Here is a 22,667-nt window from a genome sequence, read left to right as displayed (position 1 = left end):
TGATGGACATTTAGGTTGTTCCCATGTCTTGGCTCCTGTAAACAGTGCTTCAATGAACATTGGGGTGTCTGTATCCTTTTGGATCATGTTTTTCTTCAGATATATACCCAGGAGTGGGATTGCAGGGTCATACGGTAGCTCTGTTTTTAGTTTTTTAAGGAACCTCTATACTGTTCTCCATAGTGGTTGCACCAGTTTACATTCCCACCAACACTGCAGGAGGCTCCCTTCTCTTTGGAGACATTTCTAACCTTAGATATTTCCCAAAGTGCTTATAAAATAGAAATTCTTCTTTGATAGTATCTGCACAGTTTTAGCAAGTATTTTGGTCAATAAAAATAGTATCACTACTCCAGGATCTCTCTAAAACTTTGATAAATAAAATGAAAACTTAGTTATTTTACTTAAAATAAAAACTGAACTTTAATAGAACTATAGTGCTTTCCTTCAATATTCAGCTTCCCAAATCTTTCCCAATCATCATGGCTTCTTTTACTCGACAAGGAGATAAGCATTCTTTGCAGTCTACTTCAGAACGAGGCTTTTGCACTAGGGCAAACCTAAGTACTGCTATACTTTTAGATATTTCAAGTTGAATCTTGGTTCATAAGCAAAATACCACCTTTCCAGAATGTACCTACCTCCAAAATACACTTCAGTCTCCCTGACTTGGTGCTTTTAAATGCAAGTGTTTTGCAACACAGGTCTCAAATGTATTTAGCAATGAAGAGAAAACCAAAGGAAAGTTTAAGATCAGTGCTTTTACTTAATGCAGGTAATTTCCAATTTAGACTAGTTTTGGCAGGAGGTGGAGCTTCTTTGTTGCTAAATTGTGTCCAACTCTTTGCACCCCATGGACTGTAGCCTGCCAGGCTCCTCTGTCCATGCAATTTCCCAGGCATGGATACTAGAGTGGGTTACCATTTCCTTCTTCAGGGACACTTCCCAAATCAGGGATTGAACCCACATCTCCTACACTGGCAGGAGGATTCTTTACCATTGAGCCATCTGGGAAGCCCTGGAGGTGGATTTACCATGAAGCTGAATGAAGTTAACTCTCCAGTCTTGCTCTTGCCAAGCTCCTTCCAAAGCCCCATATTTAAGAAATTCTATATGCTTTAGAGTCCCTTGGACTGCAAGGCGATCCAACCAGTCCACCCTAAAGGAAATCAGTCCTAGATATTCATTGGAAGGACTCATGCTGAAGCTGAAACTCCAGTACTTTGGCCACCTGATGCAAAGAACTGACTCATTTGAAAAGACCCTGATGCTGGAAAGATTGAAGGCAGGAGGAGAAGGGGACGACAGAGAATAAGATGGTTGGATGACATCACTGACTCAATGGACATGAGTTTTGGGTAAGCTCTGGGAGTTGGTGATGGACAGGGAGGCCTGGCATGCTGCAGTCCATGGGGTCGCAAATCCATGACTTAGTGACTGAACCACAACATCATTTATTGGTAGTAAGCTTTTAGCTGTAGGATTTTTTTCCAGGTGTTTGCCAGGAAACCTAAAGTAGCCTCTGGCAAAAGCAGTTAGAAATCATCCCAGGCATGACTAGTATTTTTTCCCTGGAGGGATCCTTAAGAAAATACCTTTGAGAATAATGAGAACTTTTTAGAACTGTCCAGAAAGAGAGAAAAGGCTTTTTCCTTGTTACTCCAGCAACAGAATTAGTAATAATGAAGGCAGTTTTCAAGAGAGTAGGTTTTGATTCTCTGTATGGAATAATTTTCAGTCACAGCTCCTCAGTAAGAACTGGCTCACTTGCAAGCTCACAGAGTTATTCATACAAAAGCTTGATAAGACATAAGGCGGGAGGTATTCGAACACTCCCTCTTCATTAGTTAATTCTGTTGTAGGAATCTAGGTTTTATCACCTATGTAAAACTTTAACTTCAGTTGATGATTAAGTTATCCAAGTTCTTGTTATATTATTGGAAATTGAGTTTAGCTTTACCTATTGAGAGGTCAGTTTTCATATCACCCTGTGTTATTTTTTGTTATTTATTGGTAGTAAACTCTTTGTTTTGGGGGGCTTCAAAATCACTGCAGATGGTGACTGCAGCCATGAAATTGAAAGACGCTTGCTCCTTGGAAGAAGAGCCATGACAAACCTAGACAGCGTATTAAAAAGCAGAGATATCACTTTGCTAACAAAGGTCTGTATAGTCAAAGCAATGGTTTTTCTGATAATCATGTACGGATATGAGAATTGGACCATAAAGAAGGCTTCCAATTATCTTACAGTGTTTGTTTGAATATAAACATTCTCCTTAGTTAATTCCATTTAAAATGACAGAAACCAATTAAGGAAAAATTATATAAATATGTTGATCTGTTGCAGTTTTGGTACCCTGCAAATATAACTCCATACTGCTAACGAGGCTCCTAAATCAGAATATGAAAACCTGTTAATAAATTCCTTGATACTACTAGCATTGAAGCTAAGTATTTTTTTTCATTATTTTTGAACATGACTGTCAAATTATCTCAGGCTGCAGTACTATCTCCACCCTATTTTTCACAACCGATTAGGGTACATAAATTACAGCTTTCTTTTTCCTCCCTAAGTCATCTAGTACATCCCATTTGAAGGGAATGAATGAAATGAATGTTTCAACCATCTTGATGTTGTTAATTACTTTGTGAGATGTTTCATAACAGGAAAGACTTTGGCATGCAATCAATAGCTTGGAATAGTAACGTCTTCAAGGATGTTAGGTTCTTAGCGTTTATTTAAAAGTGGTTAAAGAAGAGAACAAAATAAACTTTTATTTTTTTTCCTCTATGAGGAAGGGTATAAGGGATAGACTAGCTAATTCTTGGTAGGCTTTAGGTATAAAACAAAAAGCCTTTCAAGAGAGCATCTTGGTAGTAAAATTTGCTTCTGTGATGGTCATAAGAAAATTCTGAAAACTGTTCTTCATCTACTTGAGCCTATATTTGAAGTTAAGTACACCAGGGCACAAACTGTCTCCCTGTTACAGGAAACATTCTCAGATCAGTAACAACAGGACTTATTAGGAGGAAAGCAGGAGTCCAGAAGATTTCCATGTACCTGAAAGTTAAGAGGATTCAGATTTTATGTACCCAAACTATGTAAATCAGTTTGTACCACATTTTATTTTATGCCTCACAAAAGTTAAGAAACTTGGCTACTGTGAACCCAAATGTTATTTTGGCTTGCTCAGTGGCAAAAAATCTGTCTCCAAGCAGGAGATACAGGAGGTGAGAGTTCGATCCCTGAGTTGGAAAGATTGCCTGGATGAGGAAATGGCAATCCACTCCAGCATTCTTGCCTGGAAAATCCCATGGACAGAGGAGGCTGGTGGTCTATATAGTCCATGGGGTCACAAAGAGTCAGACTGGACTGGATGACTGAGCACACACATACCCTATGAACCCAAGTATTATTTTGAGCTAGTAGTTATGTTCTGATTTACACATTGTGATTTACTTGTTATTAAACAAATGGAGAGCCTATAATTAGGTAAAGATGTAACTTAATCATCATTTTGGTTAAAACCAGACGAAAGGTCCCTTTATCATAAATGGTCTCGTGAGAGTTGGTAGTGTTCAGGGCTCTCAATGGGCATGTGTTACACTGACAGACTGAGGAGACAGTGAAAGAAGAAGGAAAAATAGAAACATATGTTAAAAAAAAAAAAAGTCCAGGGAAGGAAGGGAAAGAAAGGATGGAGTGATGGAGAGAAAAATAGAGAAGCAAACTTTCAAACTATGGTACTGGAGAAGACTCTTGAGAGACCCTTGAACAGCAAGGAATCAAACCAGTCAATCCTAAAGGAAATCAACTGTGAATATTCATCAGAAGGACTGATGCTGAAGCTCTAATACCTGCTGGCAAGAGCCAACTCATTGGAAAAGACCCCGATGCTGGGAAAGATTGAAGGTGGGAGGAGTAGTGGGTAACAGAAGATGAAATGGTTGGATGGCATCACTGACTCAATGGACATGAGTTTGAGCAAACTCTGGGAGATAGCGAAGGACAGGCAAGCCTAGTGTGCCTCAGTCCACGCTGGGGTCACAAAGAGTCGAACATGACTGAGAGACCGAAGAACAACAACAACAATGCTTGTGGGCCAAGTCTCTTCAGTCACGTCCAACTCTTTGAGACCCCATGGACTGTAGCCCACCAGGCTCCTCTATCCATGGGATTCTCCAGGCAGGAATACTAGAGTGGGTTGCTGTGTCCTCCTCGAGGGGATCTTCTAGACCCAGGGATTGAACCCACATCTCTTATGTCTCCTGCATTGGCAGGAGGGTTCTTTACCACTAGCACCATCTGGGAAGCCCTCTAGAATGTATGGCCTACCAATAATGCAGAAGGTAGGGATTTCTGGATTTTTCTTGCATCTCAGAGCAGCTACATAAGAAAGAAGGGTGAATGTGGGAACATTACTCATTTTTCCACGTAAAGAATTAAAAGGAACTCATACAATCAATTTCCCTTCTGCCTTCCTGTATTTTTCTTGCCTGAACTAGTAAACATGGCATCATAGGTTCATACCGCTCTAAGCATGAGGATCGTTTGTCTAATTTAACAATTTTAACAACAACAACAAAAAACTAGTGTACTTTCTAAGGACATACTAAATTCATTCAGTTCTTTACCAGTCAGCAGTCACTGAAGAACCACTATGTGGAAGGATTAAGTTAGATATAGAAGGGACAGAAAGGAATGACAGTGGGACCAGAGAGAAGTGGTGTCTGGCAGAAGCCATGGCAAAACTTGTGTGAGTAAGGGAGCAAGAACATACAGTACTCTTCTCAAAAGTTTGGAACTGGTTCTGTTAACAAGGGGAACCAGTGGAAGTGTTTAAGTGTGGAGCAACATCATTAGGGCTTGTGCTTGGGTGTGATAATAATGTGCTAAATAATTTCGAGGAGGAAGCAAGACAATAGGTAGAGCCTGATGGAGGCATTGGTGCAAAGATTGACCAACTAGTTATGGAGAGAAGGGAGGGAGGAAGCTATAATAAACTTTTTTAGGAAGACTTATAAATGGGAGTTCACAGTAGTTACCAAAGAGGATTTAAAAAAATAATAAAAAATTTTTGGTGCTTTAAGATGTGTAAGTATGAATAAAGTACTTATTTCTCATGATCATTTTAAATAATAAAAAGTATAAACAGTATTTTTATGGAATGATGAAGCTGACAACTTATTTATAAGAAAATTTGAATACAAATACTAATAGACATGAAAATGAACAACAACAAAACCCACTTCAATTCAGACTACTAGATATATAGAAGAGAATATATATATTTTTTTAGAGGATAAAGGACAAAAAAAATCTTACAATTTTCATAACTTTTGCATTTGTTTTCTTATCTACAGGACAAAGAACTGGATAGTGGTTAAAAAGAATGGATTTTAGCCTAGAATTCTGTGCAGATCTAGCTCTGGCGTAGAATAATTGTTACCTTAGTTGTTGTATACTCGCTCAGTCGTGTCCACCTCTTTGCGGCCCCATGGACCCCAGGCTCCTCTCTGTCCATGGGATTTCCCAGGCAAGAATACTGAAGTGGGTGCCATTTCCTTCTCTGGGGGATCTTCCTGACCCAGTGATTCTACTTGTGTCTCCTGCATTGGCAGGCAGATTCTTTACCACTGAGCCACCAGGGAAGCAGGGGCCAACTGGTGGAGAGACAAGGTACTTAATCAGCCCTTCAGACTCACTTTCCTGCAGATGATACCAGTGTTATAAGATGTGTGTGAGAGAAAGAGGGGGAGGAGGAAGAGAGAGAATTTAACTGAATTGAATGAGATGGTACATGTACAACACCTGTCACAGAGAGAGCCTTGCATATAGTAGGTACTCAACAAATAGTACTTTTTTTTTTTTTTTAATTCTCAACAATGCCATTTAACACTTTTGGTAGATGCATCTCTTTTTGGTACTGAAGGGTATTTTATTAAAAGCAAAAGGTAAACTTGGCATTGGCTTTTATGTGAAAGAAGGTGACATTCCGGGTACACATCTTTTTAATGAGGACATTTTTAACCGGACACAAGAGGTAGCCTCTCATGTCACGTGTATGGCATTGTTTTGCTGGGCAGGTTCATTGGGTTTTGCTAGGGTTCATTTTAACGCTGATGTGAAGGGGTTAAGAAACGCCCTTACTCGTGTTACATAAAGTAGCAGAAATTATCAGATGGAAACAGGAATTAAGAAAGAAAAAAAAAAAAAAGGCTCTGCGACAATTCATTGTTTCCTAACCAAGACGACTTGTGCTTACAAGAATGAGAGGCGACTACAACCTGGCAGTTTAATCAGGTCAGAATAACTTGGGGGAGGGGGCAACAAGTAACCCCTACATGCCCACCCTTTAACTTGCGGCCTCTCGGATTGGGTTGGTCCCGGGCTGGGACAAGGTTCTGAGTCACCGGCCTCCGAGAGGCGCGGCCCCGCGCCGAGAGGCCCCGCCCCTCCAGTGTGAATTGCCGGCCTCGGTGGGCGGGGCCGGCGGATGCTAATGAGCCGAGTTGCCCGGCGAGCCAAGAACTTCATTCCCTCCTCTGTGTCAGGATCGCAGAAATTATGCCCCTTCTCTCACCATGAGCTGGCTCTCCAATTCCCAGGCAGTTGTGCTCACTGCCTACCACCCCAGCGGCAAGGACCAGGCCCTGGGGGGGAGCCATGGCAAGGGCGGGGAGGAAGCCGCCTCGAGGTAAGCCAGAGAACAAAACAAAACGCTCTTACCTGCTCCTCTGGGAAGAAAGTGACAGGGAAGTTGGTGTGGGTAGAAAGTAAGCGACAGCCGCAGGTCGCGCCTAACCTCGTGCAGCAGAAGAAATGTTTGGGGCTTTCTGTACTTTACATCTCACCTACTTCTAGTCCGAAACCGCCTCTACCATGACTGGTGAAGACGGATAGGAAGGAACTGGGGCGACGGCTGTCAGGCTCCTCGCTCAGCAGGTGCATTTGCAAATGCTGAAAGATCAAATAACTATATTTGAAACACTTCCTGTGAGGTGGAATTCTTGAATGGGCCCAAGCCCAGACACTGAAACTGCTGCTTGGGAACAGTGCCAACAACCAGGAGGGCTGTTCACTGTACAATCTGTTGTTGTTACAGTATGTTTTTTTTCCCCCCTCTCTTCTGGCTGAAAGCAAACTTCTTAGGCAGAAAGCCCAAGACACTGGCCTGTGGCAGTATGTTTCACATTCTTTGGTGTATGTAGATTTTTTGTTGTTGTTATTGGGGGGAGCTTTCAGAAAGGTTTTGTCGGGAAGTAGTGCTCTGCTACCAGAGTGACCTGTGGTTAATGTTAACTCACTTCACAGGTAGAGGGGGCGAATATTCTATAGACCACTGAGGTGCAAAGACTACCTTTCTCTCTGTGTACTTTGTTCTGTTTTTTCAAGGTTTTTTTTTTCCCCTTACCTTTCCTTAATGACCTTCTCACTAGCTGAACATTTTTACCTCCGTTTTAGATATAAATTGTAAATATTGGCCCAGAAGCTTGCAAACAGCAAATGCTAACCTAATAGTGTAGGACACTAATTATCAGTAAGCACATTTCCTCCTTGATATTTAACGTGATAATAAAACCTTTGTTCTTTTGTGACTTATGCTTAGGCCTTAAGCTGGAATAATGCCTTCTTTTATTTGTTTTAAAATCCCCAGATACGGGGGAGGGGAATAAAAATCAAAGGAATGGCTGTAATACTCTGCCTTAGATTCCCAGGCTGACCAGAATTTTTCCTTACATAGCAACCACCATATGTATTCTGTTGAATTAATTCATTTCCAGAGATAAAAGGGATTTGCTGCTTTTGCTTTGGGTGTGTTATCTTATTTTCTGTCTTTTAAAGTATTTTGTCTGAGAGCTCATAACGTGTTTTCAACCTTTGTTTTTTTTTTGTAGTACACTAAGGGGATAGTAACCTTTCAGCAGTAAGCAGACAGCAATGCCAACCCCTTATTGTCCGTAACTTGGACTCTGCTTGACAGTTCAAATTGCCAGAATTGTGCAGACTTAGCACATTCTCTAGAGACTTTACTCTGGGATGGCCTGAGGATGTGAACTGAATTTTGGATCTTGAGTGAAAAGAACCTTAGGGACATTGAGGCCTGACCTCTCATTTTTACCTTGACTCAAACCCTAGGAATTAGGCTTTTGCAAGGTCTTTTCTAGGACTTATGTATTGAGATACGGAGACTTTATCCTGTGTTTGGAGCTTAGCTGCCTGTTGTGGGTGACCTATACTCGAGTGACCTATACTTGAGTGGGTTGAGGGGACAAAAGAGACGAACGGATGGGTCATTCTCAGCCTTGTTGTCACTCAGTTGTGTCCGAATTCTGAGACCCCATGGACCGTAGCCTGCCAGGCTCCTCTGTCCATGGGATTCTCCAGGCAAGACTACTGGAGTGGGTTGCCATTTCCTTCTCCAGGGCATCTTCCCGACCCAAGGATGGAACCTGCAGCTCCTGCTTTGACAGGTGGATTCTTTACCACTCAGCCACTAGGGAAACCCCCATTTTCAGCTTCAGTTCAGTTCAGTCGCTCAGTCGTGTCCAACTCTTTACGACCCCATGAATCACAGCACTCCAGGCCTCCCATTCCATCACCAACTCTTGGAGTTTACCCAAACCCATGTCCATTGAGTCAGTGATGCCATCCAACCATCTCATCCTCTGTCGTCCCCTTCTCCTCCTGCCCCCAATCCTTCCCAGCATCAGGGTCTTTTCCAATGAGTCAACTCTTCACATGAGGTGGCCAATGTATTGGAGTTTCAGCTTCAGCATCAGTCCTTCCAATGAACACCCAGGACTGATCTCCTTTAGGATGGACTGGTTGGATCTCCTTGCAGTCCAAGGGACTCTCAAGAGTTTTCTCCAACACCACAGTTCAAAAGCATCAATTCTTCGGCGCTCAGCTTTCTTCACCATCCAACTCTCACATCCATACACGACCACTGGAAAAACCATAGCCTTGACTAGACGGACCTTTGTTGGCAAAGTAATGTCTCTGCTTTTAAATATGCTATCTAGGTTGGTCATAACCTTCCTTCCAAGGAGTAAGCGTCTTTTAATTTCATGGCTGCAATCACCATCAGCAGTGATTTTCAGCTTAGGTTAAAGCAAAGTCAAGAGGCTGCAGGGTGAGCAGCTCAGAGTGAGTGCTCTCTATGGGGTGGCAGCACCTGATCTGTTTTTCAGGTCCCCCCTCCCACCCCACTGCTGCCATATTGCTTGCCCATACTGGCGCCAGTTCCCACCACTGAATCAGAGTTCTCTGCTGGAGAAGATGGGAGCCTTTGTTTTAGGGCTGGGAGGAAAGGCGAGAAAAGGGACAGTCCTTTTTTTGCTTTTACCCTTAAGCACATGAACTAATTTATCAGATAAGCTCAGTGTTTCTTTGGGAGGCACCTTCTTTAGTTTGGAAGGGTTGAGATATTGCAGTTGGGGTAGGGGGTGGGAGGAGGGATTTGAGGGAGGAATGACATCAGGAGTGATCCATTAAAGATGAGGGTGAGGGAGAGGCAGTATACAGGGCTTTGGCTCTGGCTAGGGTGCTCACCTTGTACTTTAAGCTGTGGCAAGCTGCCCCAAGGTGCAAGGTAGATGCCTATTTTAAAAAGCACTTCAAAAATCAAGCCATACCAAAATAAAACAAACACCTCTGAAAAAGAGGCAGAAGTTAGACTCTGTTCCCAGCCACCTATTTAACAGTTGTTGAAGGCAGCACAGAAGTCTAATTTGGCTTTTTGTAACACGTTGTCTCTTCTAAATAGTATGCACTTTGATGAACTACTTATTCAAAAGTTAAATCAGATGAACTCATTATATGCCATTTATAAGTATAAAGGATTATGTATATGATTTAGGATATTTATAGAAAGTGAGTTTTAGACCTTTGTTACCAAATCTTTTTTGTTGTTGTTGTTAATTCTTTTGGTCTTGGGGAAAGCTGAGATAGTAAGGAGCTAATTTTATTTTGTAAGTTATCTGTTAGTCTAAAATTCCCTCCATTCCATTCCATTATCCCTCTTTATCAGGACATAGTCATTGTTTATTTGATTAAGGAATTCTTGCTACTCTTGTTTTTGCTGTGTGTGTGTGCTCAGTCCGACTCTTTGCAACCTCATGGGCTGTAGTCCGCTAGGCTCCTCTGTCCATGGAATTTTCCAGACAAGAATACTGGAGTGGGTTGCCATTTCCTACTCCAGAGGATCTTCCCGACGCAGGGATCAAACCCATATCTCTTGTGTCTCCTGCATTGGCGGGTGATTCTTTACCACTGCACCACCTGGGAAGCCCAGTCCTGGTTAGAGTCTCAAATAGTTACAGAATCCTGCTTTCAATTTTTTTTTTTTATGTTTCTTCTTGAAAAAATTAGAATTTGAAGAAATATGCTAATGCTAGTTGTTCTACTGAGCTGTACATAGTCAAATATGTCCAGAGGAAACCACTTTTTATGAGTAGCTATATTTATAAGACTTTATTTACTTGTTAATTTGCAAGTAGATTTTTTTATGTTTACTTTTGCAAAGCAGTTTTTCAAAAAATACTGCATTTTGGCTATCTATTCTCCCTTGACTTTCCTGTCATTTTAAGAAGAGCTGTTTGTTCTGCTTGCTTCCTATCAGTTTTTGCCGATATTTGATAAATATTAATGTCAATAGTATTTTTCTTCTTACTGAACCTCTGACTCTAGTTATCATATGAGATATTTTTATGTCTTCCATGAGTGCATGTATGGTGTTTGTCATGAAAGATTTTGTTTTGTTGAAGCCGTTTGCCATTGGAGTTGGGCAGGCCGAACCAAGAGGCACTAGTTCACAGTGACATAAATCCTGAAACTCTGGGTGTGGGGGCCAGGCTGCATGGGGTCGAATCCCAATTCTGCCAGTCATTAGCAGCGTGTCCTTAGAAAGATTATTTAACTCTCTTGTAACTTGAACTTCATGTTAGTACTCACTTCACAGGGAGGATTAAAGTGGGAAGATCCCTGTAAAGCCCATAGAACAGGGAAGACTTTATGGCTAGCCTCTGCTTTCTTTCACAGAAGATATAGAAAAAGAACTTATTGAGCTTTGTGCATATAATATATTCTTTTTCATTTCAGAAATATTTTTACAAATAATATTTTGTCACATGTTAAGAAACATGGGTGGGCATGATCCATATGCCTAACTAAAGATGACATAACCAGCAATTAACCATGATGTAAAAGTTCAGGCCTTGGAAGTTTAAAAGACCTTGGAGACGTCCTTTTGATCCAAAGCAACGTTTACAATTTGAACTAGTGACAGCCACTTATAGCAGGCCTGCCTTGGGGCATTGATGGGCCACGCTGAGGTCTGCAAACATTGACTTTTATGGCAGGCTGGAATGTGGGTGGGTCCTCTTTTGGCAGCTGGACTAATTGCTGCCTCCATGCTTCTGTCCTCCTTCTTTAAGAATTACTGCTTCCAGTGTGCCAAATTAAAGAGGGCTGCCACCTTCTTATGTCTTTCAAGTTGAATTTATAACACACTCAAAAAAATCTGATACCACAAATAGAGTTCTTTCCTTTTGAATTTATGTATTATTTGAAATTATATATTTTTGGTGACAGAAGGAATGGTGAAGAGTTTTTATAATGAAATTATGTAATATGTGGACTATTTTCCTCGACCTTGGTGTTTAAGGGTGATTTGTCATTCTGATTTTGCAGGAGTTAGTGACCAAATGCATTTTTAACCTGCCCATATGGATAATTGTTTTCTAGATCAATCTAGTCCTCCATTTCCTGGCGTAAGAGTGCTTTCTAAAAACTGATTTTCTTTACTGTGTCATTTAAAAGTCCTACTCGTAATTTTCTCTTGAGTTGTTAAAAGACACACCCAGTATTCTAACTAGGTAGGTCTTAACCTTCGTTTAGAATTGTGTGGTGTTTGCCTTCTAACCACCCTCATCTGTGAGGTCTCTGATTTTTGTGGGCCTCTTCCAAGTGTCTTCATGGGACTTATATTAGGTGTATGCCTTTCAAGTATAAGGATTTCTAAATCTCCAGAACCCCACCTTTAAAAAAAAAAAATGCGAAATGAAAGGAACCTGCTGAAAACTTTCCTCGACTTCCATGGCACACTTAGGTTTTTCACTGTTTACCCTCATCTCTCTTTTCTGAGTGAGGCTAGTGCTTTTTAAGGTTTACGGTTGCTCTTTTACGTTCTTAATCTTTGTCATGTTTTTGAGAGTGTTGCAGCAAAACGAACTCACAAAGATGGATGCATTTAACAGTGCTCGTGATGGCTTCCGGATCACCTGGCAATTAGACCTAAAGAGTTTTTAATAATTGGCCCACCAAAATGCATTACTTCTCTCTCGTGTTTTAAAATTCCTCACTATCTGTACACCTGGGTATCGTTTACAGGTTAGAAAAAGGACCTGGCATCCTAGAGGCCAAGGCTACACTTGTGCCAGGCGAAGTTCCCTGTGTCCCACGGTTGTGTATCTGTAAGGTCTCTCTCTTTGGCAGCCTCTGCTCTCCTACATGTTATTTGAATACTACCCAGAAGTCCGGAGAAACCTCTCTACTTGTTACCCAGTGGTGGCCCTGTGAGAAAGCTTGCAACAGCAGAAACTTGAGGCCTCCAGGCTGTTGCTTCGGTGGTGGTGCAGTGGAGGGTGGGCATAGGAAGGGTTAGCAGCATAGCCTCCAATCTTGGTTTGGGGAGGAAGGTGTCCTAGACCAGGTGTGATGCCAGTCCCTTCCTGAACTCTCCCCTCTGGGTAACTTCTTTCCTGACCTAAACCTTTCATTTCATGCAAATACTCTGAGATAAAATGGCTTGTTGTCAAAGTTTTAGTCAGTGCTGATATTTAATGACTTTGGTTTACTTTTGATAAGAGGAGACAGAAAGTAGGATGTTTTCTTACAGGAGGAGACTGGGCTTTCCCAGTGTCTTCAGTGAAGAACCTACATTCAATGCAGGAGATGCAGGAGGCGATAGTTAAATCCCTGGGTGGGGAAGATGCCCTGGAGGAGGAAATGGCAACTCACTGTCTTCTTGCTTGAAAAATCCCATAAGTAGAGGAGCCTAGTGGGCTATAGTCCATGGGGTCACAAGAGAGTCTGAGGTGACTGAGCACAAAGCACAGATAGGGACAAGTCAAGGTGTTGGGTGGATTAGGGCAGAGGGAGCAGATGGGATGATGTGTGGATAATTCTGAAGACACATTCTTTTGACTTCTGTGTTTGTTGCTGGGAACTGGCCAAGTTTATTGCCTTTTTTGAAGAAGTAAACAGAAACCATAGAGATCTGCATGGTCAGTTATTGCATCTGGAGTCCTTACTCAAGTCCACCAAACATCTGAATTTTTGTGTTGGAAAAAAAATGTGACACATCATCCCTTTGACACATGCTCTTTCGGTAGTCACTTTTGCAAAGAACACTTGTGTCTCTAGGGAAAATGAGGTTTATTGCAGGCATCTGGGTCATAAGGAAAAGACCATGTCTTCTTCCCTCAGGACTGGTCACATGATAAGTTGCTCTCTTTTTGGGACTCTATTCTTTTCTGTCCACTGGCTTTATAATCGCATTTCGAGCTTGAGTTTGTCTCTTAATGGATGCCCCACTTGTGTAGCCCTCTAAGATCTTACATGTCATAGCATACGAGCTAATTTCAAATTTTTGAATGGGGATCAGTTTTGCCCAGTTGATTTTTTTGAGCTGTCCCGGGAAGCCTATGATTTGACCATCGGGGGTCTTTTTAGAGAAGCAGATTCTGTCAATGGGGCAGCTTCCCTCCAAAGGTAACTTGGCATCTTTGCTAAGCTGTTTAGCACTTGATTTTATTTCTCATCTATGAAATGAGTGTGATAATGTTCTGCTTCACAAGGGTAATTATAAAGACCAACTGTGTAGCTTTTGAAAGCATTCAAAAAAATGTACACATCAGGAATATTATTGCTGAATCATTTTCAATACTCTAACTTTTCCCAGGACAGTTCACTTAACCAGAATTGTCATACTGAACTTTTTGCTTTAATTTGCACTTTCCTTTTTTGCTGTGTATTAAATTAAAATGTAAGTTCCTTGATTATGGAGGTCTTGCCTCATTTTGTCTCTTTACTTGGGTTTAGCAAAAGAGCTTGACCTACTGTAGGAAGGTAATAAAAATTTGAATGAGTGTAAGAGGGAGTAGGGTGTAGTGATTACATGCATAGACTTTGGAACTAGACTGTTTTGGTCAGAATCCTGGTTCTGTCATTTAATAGCTGTGTGATCTTGGGCAAGTTATTTAATGTCATAGAGCCTCAGTTTTTTCTTTTCCTTCTGCAAACTGGGCATATTAATACTTAATTCAAGAGTTATGAGGGTTGACTGTGTTAGTATATGTAACATTCTTAAGAGTGTTTGTTCTAAAGCACAGTGACCGACTATGATGATGCAGGGGACAGAGGAGCCTGGCGGCTACAGTCCATGGGGTCACAAAGAGTCCGACATGACTGAGGGAATAACATTTTTACTTTCAGTCGCAGATGTTGGTGAATTAATCTGGAAATACTGCTAGAAAGCGTCTTTGAAGCTGAGTTGTAAGTGGTTTGGGAAAAGAATGTTTGCTTTAATTCATATGCAGTATAATTTCTTAATTTGAGAAATAGTATTTTGGAATAAGTTTAAGATATTTATAAAGATATCTCAGATTATATTAATTTTAAGAAATACTAAGAATACCTATCTTAAAAAAGGGCTTAAAGGGCACTGAACCCTTGTTAGGCCCAGGTGACTGTTTCAAACAACTTTTTGTAGTTTGGGTGGATATAAATTTCTAAATCATTTGTCACTCTTAATAATGTGGAAAATCATCTCATGCAGAGCAAGGAACAGTTACTTGCTCATGTTCCTCAAAGACCAGATTGACTTTAGGTTATTTGAATACTTGTAGGTAAAAGCCCCAATATATCACCGTAGCTAAAATATTTGAAGATAGGATAACGTTTACACTTTTCCCCCTTAAAATGTACCTGTGTACTTTCTGAACAACTCTTGATCTTATAACCAAGCAGTGATATTTCATGGAGCAGAGCTAAACTGAGGGTGTGATATCCGCAGCCCAGATCCTCACCCAGTTACCCCTGAGCTGCATCTAGTTTCCCATTTAGTGCACACATTTAAAGACTATCTGTTGATTTTTCTCTTCCTCGGTATCATACATAATACATTACTTTAAATGCTTACTGTGCACTGGGCCTAGCCTAGGAAACTCTGCCCCCTTAGCCAGTTCTTCTCAAATCCCTCTCATACCTGCCTTCCAAGTTGCTATAAACTTGATAGCTCCTGCTTATGAGTGGCTCACAGAGTAGGCTGTTCTGCTTCCACCTCCAACAGACTGGGGACTTTAGTGGTTGGGTAGCAGAACCTGGAGGAAGGAAAGAGATGAGCTGGAGACAGGAGGGAGGTGTAATCTACTGAGTTATGCAGAAGCCATTTTCCATAGGCAGAAAAGTAGCATCATACATGGTAATCAAATCCCATAGAGCTCCAGTTGCGCCATTTTCTGGATTGATAGAGTTCTTTTCGCCAGTTGGAAAACTCAAAACACCGTATATTTGTGGTATTGTTGCTATGGGAGAATGTGTCCTGAGTTCCCAATAACATGTTTCAAACCTAAGTAAAATCTTCGAGTAAGTTGGGGATGATGATCTTTGCTGCTTTTTTAGGATCTCTGTTAGCTGAGACGTGAGGTTTTTTCTGCTGCCTTTAGTTTTGTCTTTCTCTAGTACAGTGCACTTCTCAAGGTACACGGCAGCGCTGCATACCCTGATGTGTCTTTCCACAGGTCCTGAACATGTGCCTGTCCTACATTAGGGAACAGGCACTAGCCAAAATTTGTCATTTCTTTGGAAGATTTAGAAATGTGGAAATTGATATATGTTGTTGTGTCTCTAGTTGAATCAGATTAGAACTGTAAAATGTAATTAACTTAAAATGGGAAATGCTTTAATAGCATGCTGCTGTAAAAGTGAAGCTGTGTAGAAAATTAATGGAGTCCACACTAACAAGAATTTTTGAAGTTTGGATGGTTTGGCTGTAGAGATCTGGTTTATCTCTGAATGCTAATGTGTCTCAGATATCATCTATATATTTTGAAAAAAATAGCAAGAATTATTTATTGTTGATGAACAGCATAAAATTGAAATCCTACCTAGAACAAGATTTGGGTAATTCAGAGAGACATTAAAAATATGTAAAGGTAGAATGTCTTAAAATTTACATTATTCAAAAAATCTTAATATGTATGTTAATAAACAACTGTGAAGATCTTTACTGAGTATATGTGATAAGCCTAGAATAAAATGAATGTAAGAATTCCTACTCTGAGGGAGCTTGCAATATAGTTCAGATGGATTCTGAAACAACGTTTTCAGTATCATATTTAGGAAGCCATGGTGTGGTTCTCTCTTTTGAGGTATAAAACTTTACAAAAATTGTTATTGAATAATTAAGAGTTGGTTTGAGTAAGAAAAGGTGAGTTGGGAGCTGAAAGTTGAAAGGAACTTTGTCTATTTATAGGTGGTATAGAAACATGTAACTCGATCAACTTATTCTATAATTAATGTTTAGACTAGAGTTACTAAGTGTGTGTCTTTTCATTTCTTTCTGGTCTAAATAATGCTGTCAAAGCTATGGTCCATCATCTGATAGAAGTTATTTAGGTCAAAGTAGAAGTAAGTTTGTATGATGTCTTTTTTTTTTTGTTAGTAAATCATTGATTGTTAAAATGGGGATATATATGCTTTAATATCTCCAAGCTAAAATGTTTTTAATTATAGCATTTTTGAATCATTCTGGAATATAGTGTAATTATATAATGTCATCAGACTGGATATATTTAGGTAAATGGAGAAGGCAATGGCACCCCACTCCAGTACTCTTGCCTGGAAAATCCCATGGATGGAGGAGCCTGGTAGGCTACAGTCCATGGGGTCGCTAAGAGTCGGACACGACTGAGCGACTTCACTTTCACTTTTCCCTTTCATGCACTGGAGAAGGAAATGGCAACCCACTCCAGTATTCTTGCCTGGAGAATCCCAGGGATGGCGGAGCCTGGTGGGCTGCCGTCTATGGGGTCGCACAGAGTCGGACACGACTGAAGCGACTTAGCAGCAGCAGCAGCAGCAGCATAAGTGTATTAATCCTTCATTGTTAGTTGCTCAGTCATGTCTGACTCTTTGCGACCCCATAGACTATAGCCTGACAGACTCCTCTATCCATGGAATTTTCCAGGCAAGAATACTGGAGTGGGTAGCCAGCCATCCCCTTATCCAGGGGATCTTCCTGACCCAGGGATTGAACCTGGGACTCCTGCATTGCAGGCAGATTCTTTACTGTCTGAACCATCAGGGAAGCCCTATTAATCCTTTGCTCCCCAGTTTTTAGAAAAAGGTTTATATACTTAAGAATCAATAGTGGCCTGGAAGATTAAATAATAAGTGAAGCAGATGATTGGAAAATGCAGGCAGAAAAATATAGGTTTTAGTAGAAAATGTTAGCTAGAATTTTAAAAATACTGAGTAAGGCCCCCTCAAAATCTGATCTACAGTTTGGATCTGACCCAGGTACCACTGTATGTGACCCCTATCCTGATGATCAAGGTGGTTGTTTCAGTTGTCTGTTGCTGTGTAACATATTACCCAAAACTTAGTGACTTATCAGTTTTCTCTCTTGATTCTGGAGGATCACAGTCAAGTTCGTTCTTGGGATCCATCAAGCAAGGTGGGCTGAGGCATGGGGGTCATCAGAGGCTTCTTTGTGCACAGCTTTGACACCTGCGCTGCTGGGTCTTCTTTCTCCTTTTGCAGCTTCCCTGAATGACTGGCTTGGGCTTCCTCATAGCATGGCAGAATCAGAGGAGTCAGACTTCCTACACTCTTGTTGGCTTACCCCAGAGTGAGCATTCTAAGACGTCTTAGGTGGAACCTGCCAGGCTTCTTAGGGCCTAGCCTCAGAAGTTACTCAATGCCACTTGCTCATATTCTGTGGGCCAATGAATTATAGCCCATCTCAAATTTAAGAGCATGGAGGAACAGACTTCACCTCCTCTCAGTGAAGGAGAGGCTTACTTAGCTGGGTAACAAGGTCATCTTTGGCAATAAGCTACTCAGTTATCATTCCAGTCTCTCTGCATCTCCTACCTGCCTTTTCTGGCCTTAGGCCAACTGCTTTTGTAGACAGAAACCTCTGTTCCCCGGAGCTTGATTTTAAAATTTTCCACTAGTACATGCACATCCTATGTACATTTATCGTTCTGCCTTGCTTTATTAGGTAAATTTATGTTGGAAAAATTTTCCTACTCATCAAGAGCATAAATGCCTTAACCTTAGGCCTAATTTTTCTTTATCCTAAGTGCTAGATGGATTCTGTACCCTGTATATCCTAGGAATTCAACTGTATTTGTGCATTGGTTGATATTTTATATTTTGGAAAGGCTGAGTTTTATGTTTGCAAAAAATTTAATATAGAGACTTTTCTCCTTTCCACCAAAAAAAAAAAAATTGATTCTCAAAAACGTTTTTCACAGAAGGTTCTAAATTTGATTTTAGGCACAAGTGGATTTGAATTTGGAAAGAAGAGTCCTAAGAAATGAGATCTTCTTCCTTGTGAAGAACATGTTCCCTCTATTTGATAGCAGCAGAGTTGCCAAAGGCCCTTGTTTGTTTATATCCAGTGATATTTACTCTAAGGGACTATTGGATACAGATGTAGTATTTTGGAGTACATAATATTTTTGAGATCACATAGTACATATGGAAAATATCCCAGAGGCTGTATAAAAATTAATTGCCAGTATTTGAGTTGCTTGCTTTTTCTCCTCCCAGAACATTAGTTAAATTTAGCAGTCGTCCAGTAATTCTTATCACTGCTTGTCAGCATACCTAAATAGCATCACTGTAGAATTTCCTTTCTTGTTCAGAAACGTTGCTTTACTATACCAATTATTACACCGTGTTTGCCTCTCACCACACTTCCTTCAGAGTGTTAGTTGCTCAGTCATGTCAGACTCTGATCCCACAGACTGTAGCCCTCTGGGCTCCTCTGTCCATGGGATTTTCCAGGCAAGAATACTGGAGTGGGTTGCCACTTCCTTCTCCAAGGTGTCCTTCAAAGCAAAGAGGAAAATTAGTGGCTAGAACACCCTCTGAAATCTGGAGGGCAGAGGGTGTTTTTCCCTTATATAGGGGAAGTTTTTTAAAACAGTGCTTGAAGATTAGAATATGTATGAAACTGAACTGAAACGTTTGCTCAGTCATGTCCGACTCTTTGTGATCCCATGGATTACAGCCCACCAGGCTCCTCTGTCCATGAAATTCTCTAGGCAAGAATACTGGAGTGGGATCCTTCTCCAGGGATTGAACCTGAGTCTCTGCATTGCAGGCAGATTCTTTACCGTCTGAGCCACCAAGGAAGCATTTCTTTAAAATACTTTGCATCCCTAGCTTAGAGCTGCCACTGTTTTGTGAGAACTTGCTGCATAAATTTTAGTTATTTGTCTATAGCAATGATGGTAATGTTTTATCAGCTCACTTAGTTCTTAAGATTTTAGGGTCATTGGAGAAATACATCATTTTTCCTGTTCCAATACCTGGAGATGGAAATGGCAACCCACTCCAGTAATCTTGCCTGGGAAATCCCATAGACAGAGGAGCCTGGCAGGCTACAGTCGATGGGGTTGCGAAGAATCAGACACGACTTAGTGGCTGAGCACGTGTGCATACTATAGATTGGAATCATATCATCTCTGTTTTGCAGGCAAAGAAAAGAGACTAACCCCTTTTGAGCTTAGTTGGTAGCCTGAATCTTGGAAGCCAAGGCCAGGCTATGTGTCCTTAAAATGAAAGGCTTATTCTAATAGGTTTTTTACACATTTCAGGAAAAACCAATACTTGGTTAATTTGCTTAAAACAAAATTCCTTCAATAAATAAGTCAAAGTGATAGATTTCTGTTTCCCAAATTTTGTGGAATATTATTACTAGGTGTTCCGTTAAGAAAGAAGAAAGCATTGTGTGGTCTAATACTTAGGTCTAATACACCTGTAAGTCAAGTTTATGCAAGATGCCTTATAGCATATATTTTAGTTAGTATTGTGAATTTCTAGAAAAAAAAACCTGGTAGCAAGAATCATATTCTAAATTTATTGCACCAAGGAGACTTCAAAAAAAAAAAAAAGCCACTGTTACCGGTGTTCCAGGGAACACAGTTTGTAAAATCCCCAAATATTATTGTTTCTTTATAAGTGGAAACATGTTGAAAAATTGTATAGTTTGGAGTTAGGAACATATTTTGGGCTTTATTTATTGTGGTGGTAGTACTGGTATTGGTAGTAGTATAATGGATTTTTAAAAATTACCCTTCTGTAGGCACTGTTTTATCAATAAAAGTATGCCCTTTTAAAGCTCCTCTTGGTGAACATATTTCCACAGTAAGAATGTTTATTGCTTTTTTAATACCCAAGCTTTATAGCATGCACATCTTTTAATACAGTATTTTTAGCTCATGTTTTTATAGGGAAAATTTATATGTGTGCCTCCAAACCCAATAATGACATATTAAACCCAAATGTGGGGGAAATAGCTCGAGTTACTTACATTTTTAGTATGACATGGACATCTTGAAAACCACATTCATTGTCAGCCAAGAGGTCACGTCACCAACTAGAAACAGCACTTAGTCTTACTGATGCTTTGGTCTTCAGTAAACCGCACTTTCAGCATTTTACATTCAACATGATAGTTGTTAGTTACATATGGGAGTTTTGCTGTGTGTTTTGTTTTTGCAAACGGGTTGAGGGTCTGGGGTAGATGTGTTACACGTTTTCTCTATTAGAAAGAAGAGGACAATGTCAGTTTTTTTTTTTTTTTTTAAGGTAAGGATTGCTGCCACTACTTTAGAGAGGTTAACAACCCAAGCACGCAGGTGATATCACTCCTAATTTACACAAGGAGAAATAGAGGCAGGGAGCGACAAACCTCACTTGCGGACCTAGAGCTAAGTTTGGCAGGACTAGGATTTGAACCCAAGTAATCTGCCGTCAGGGTCTTCATCGCTGTGCTGTTCATAGAAATGATTAGTTTCCAACTTTTGTAAACCGAATATGGTTTCTGGAAGTATATGCAAAGCAAGTTAAATTACAACAGAACGTTTGGTTGTCTGGTGGTTTGTGTGTTTATAATAAAACTCTTGTTCTCTTTGGTATTGAGAGAAGCTTATGTGAATCTGAATTCTCAGCAATTCACTTGGTAGTAAAATAGGCACTTTGGAAGATAACCTTAGCTGCTTTCAAAACCCTGTGATACCATTTACTGCAATGAAGTAGTAAATAGCTTTAGTAAATTCTACCATTTAAGCAAGTAATTTTGTGTGGCCTTCCTTGAGGTGTCTCCTGGCCTCTTGTGGTCAGCTCTTCACGTAACTGGGGCAAATTGTATCACAGAGGAAAAGAAAAACAAATATTTATTGAGTACACTCTGTGTTCAGAGCCCTTTAAAACGGACTTTGTTTAATCTTCATAAAGTGAGAATAACCATACACATCCTAAGACAGAGAAAGTTCACATAAATACATGAAATAACTGGTCTGAGATCGTACACCTTGTATATAGATCAGTTCTGATTGGAACCTTGGTCATTTTCATTCTACTAACTGATGTAGAATAAGGGCCATTATTGTTTTTCTCTCTTCCAAGCACATGTGTCTAAATGACACTGGAGACTCAGTTCAAAGGGCAAGATGTCTTCTGTGGCAGCCCCAGATCTGGGTTGTTCAGAACAGTGGTCGAGCTTACCATGCTGTGGTGGAGGCTGTGGGAGCCGTGGTGAAGTAGAGGTTCCTGTAGGTAAAGTACAGGAGAAAGCCCCAGGCTGGGGCCTCTCTTCTCTCTCCATCAGTAGGTCTTTGTAAACTGGAAACTGTCTCCCCTAACCAGCATGACACACTAGTAAGATGTGTATTTAAAATACTGCCATCATCACCACTGTCTTTGCCATTAGGTGGTTGTATTTTTCAATAAAGCCTCGATAATCAGATTTTCCTTAGTCCTAGAAAAATAGGACAGTAAGACAACTGTGAAGCCATATCGTCTCTGTCTTCCCCAGCCATCTAGGTGGTCTCAATACCCTTTCTGTCGCCTGAGAACTTTCCTCTGAAATCCAAATGAGCTGTTCTCTTCAGCTGTGAAAGTGTGGGCATGTCGCAGTCACTACTGAACATCTCTGTTTCACTTATTAAAGTCATCCAAACACTTCACGGGGAGGCAGGGCCATTAAAATCTTGGCCTACCACAGACCCAAAAGTCTCAAAATAAAATGACTTATTTGGTGTGTCAAAAGCGCTTTTGATTAAATTACTGAAAATATTTAAGAAGGTGGTGAGTGAGGACGGGCTGACTGGACAGCATATACTTAGAATTATCTTCTAGCCATGGAGATTTTTCACAGAAAATATCAATAGATTTTCTTACTTTCTATTTACCAAGTGATCTTCTCCACCATAGCTCTTTCTGGAGCTTCCTTGCTTTTAGGCAAAGTAATTTGAAACTGGTCCAAAAGCCAGAGGTTGGGGATTACCTTATTCTTGGTCCTAGACCTAGACCTGTCTTATAAATAGTTGTATTGCAGGCCAAGCTGTCCCTGTATGACATG

At 40.6% G+C, this 22,667-nt stretch overlaps 1 protein-coding gene across 19 annotated transcripts in view; it reads left to right on the top strand.

Annotated features, from left to right (window-relative positions):
• Positions 1–22,667, top strand: part of ARHGAP18 (Rho GTPase activating protein 18) — a 204,371-nt gene that overhangs the window by 57,544 nt on the left and 124,160 nt on the right. For 5 of the 19 annotated variants that reach the window (XM_081529105.1, XM_081529102.1, XM_081529108.1 and 2 more), the window contains exon 1: positions 6,549–6,698. The exons of the other annotated variants lie outside the window; for them this stretch is intronic. In XM_081529105.1, coding sequence (XP_081385231.1) covers positions 6,586–6,698 — 113 coding nt within the window. In that variant the 5' untranslated portion in view covers positions 6,549–6,585. Of the gene's footprint in view, positions 1–6,548; positions 6,699–22,667 lie in introns of those variants that run through there. 19 annotated transcript variants of the gene reach the window in all.

Source organism: Giraffa tippelskirchi, chromosome 9 (assembly GCF_054371585.1).
Source record: "Giraffa tippelskirchi isolate mGirTip1 chromosome 9, T2T-mGirTip1v1.2.pri, whole genome shotgun sequence".
NCBI classification, from domain to species: domain Eukaryota; kingdom Metazoa; phylum Chordata; class Mammalia; order Artiodactyla; family Giraffidae; genus Giraffa; species Giraffa tippelskirchi.
This window is presented reverse-complemented; position numbering and strand designations above follow the sequence as displayed.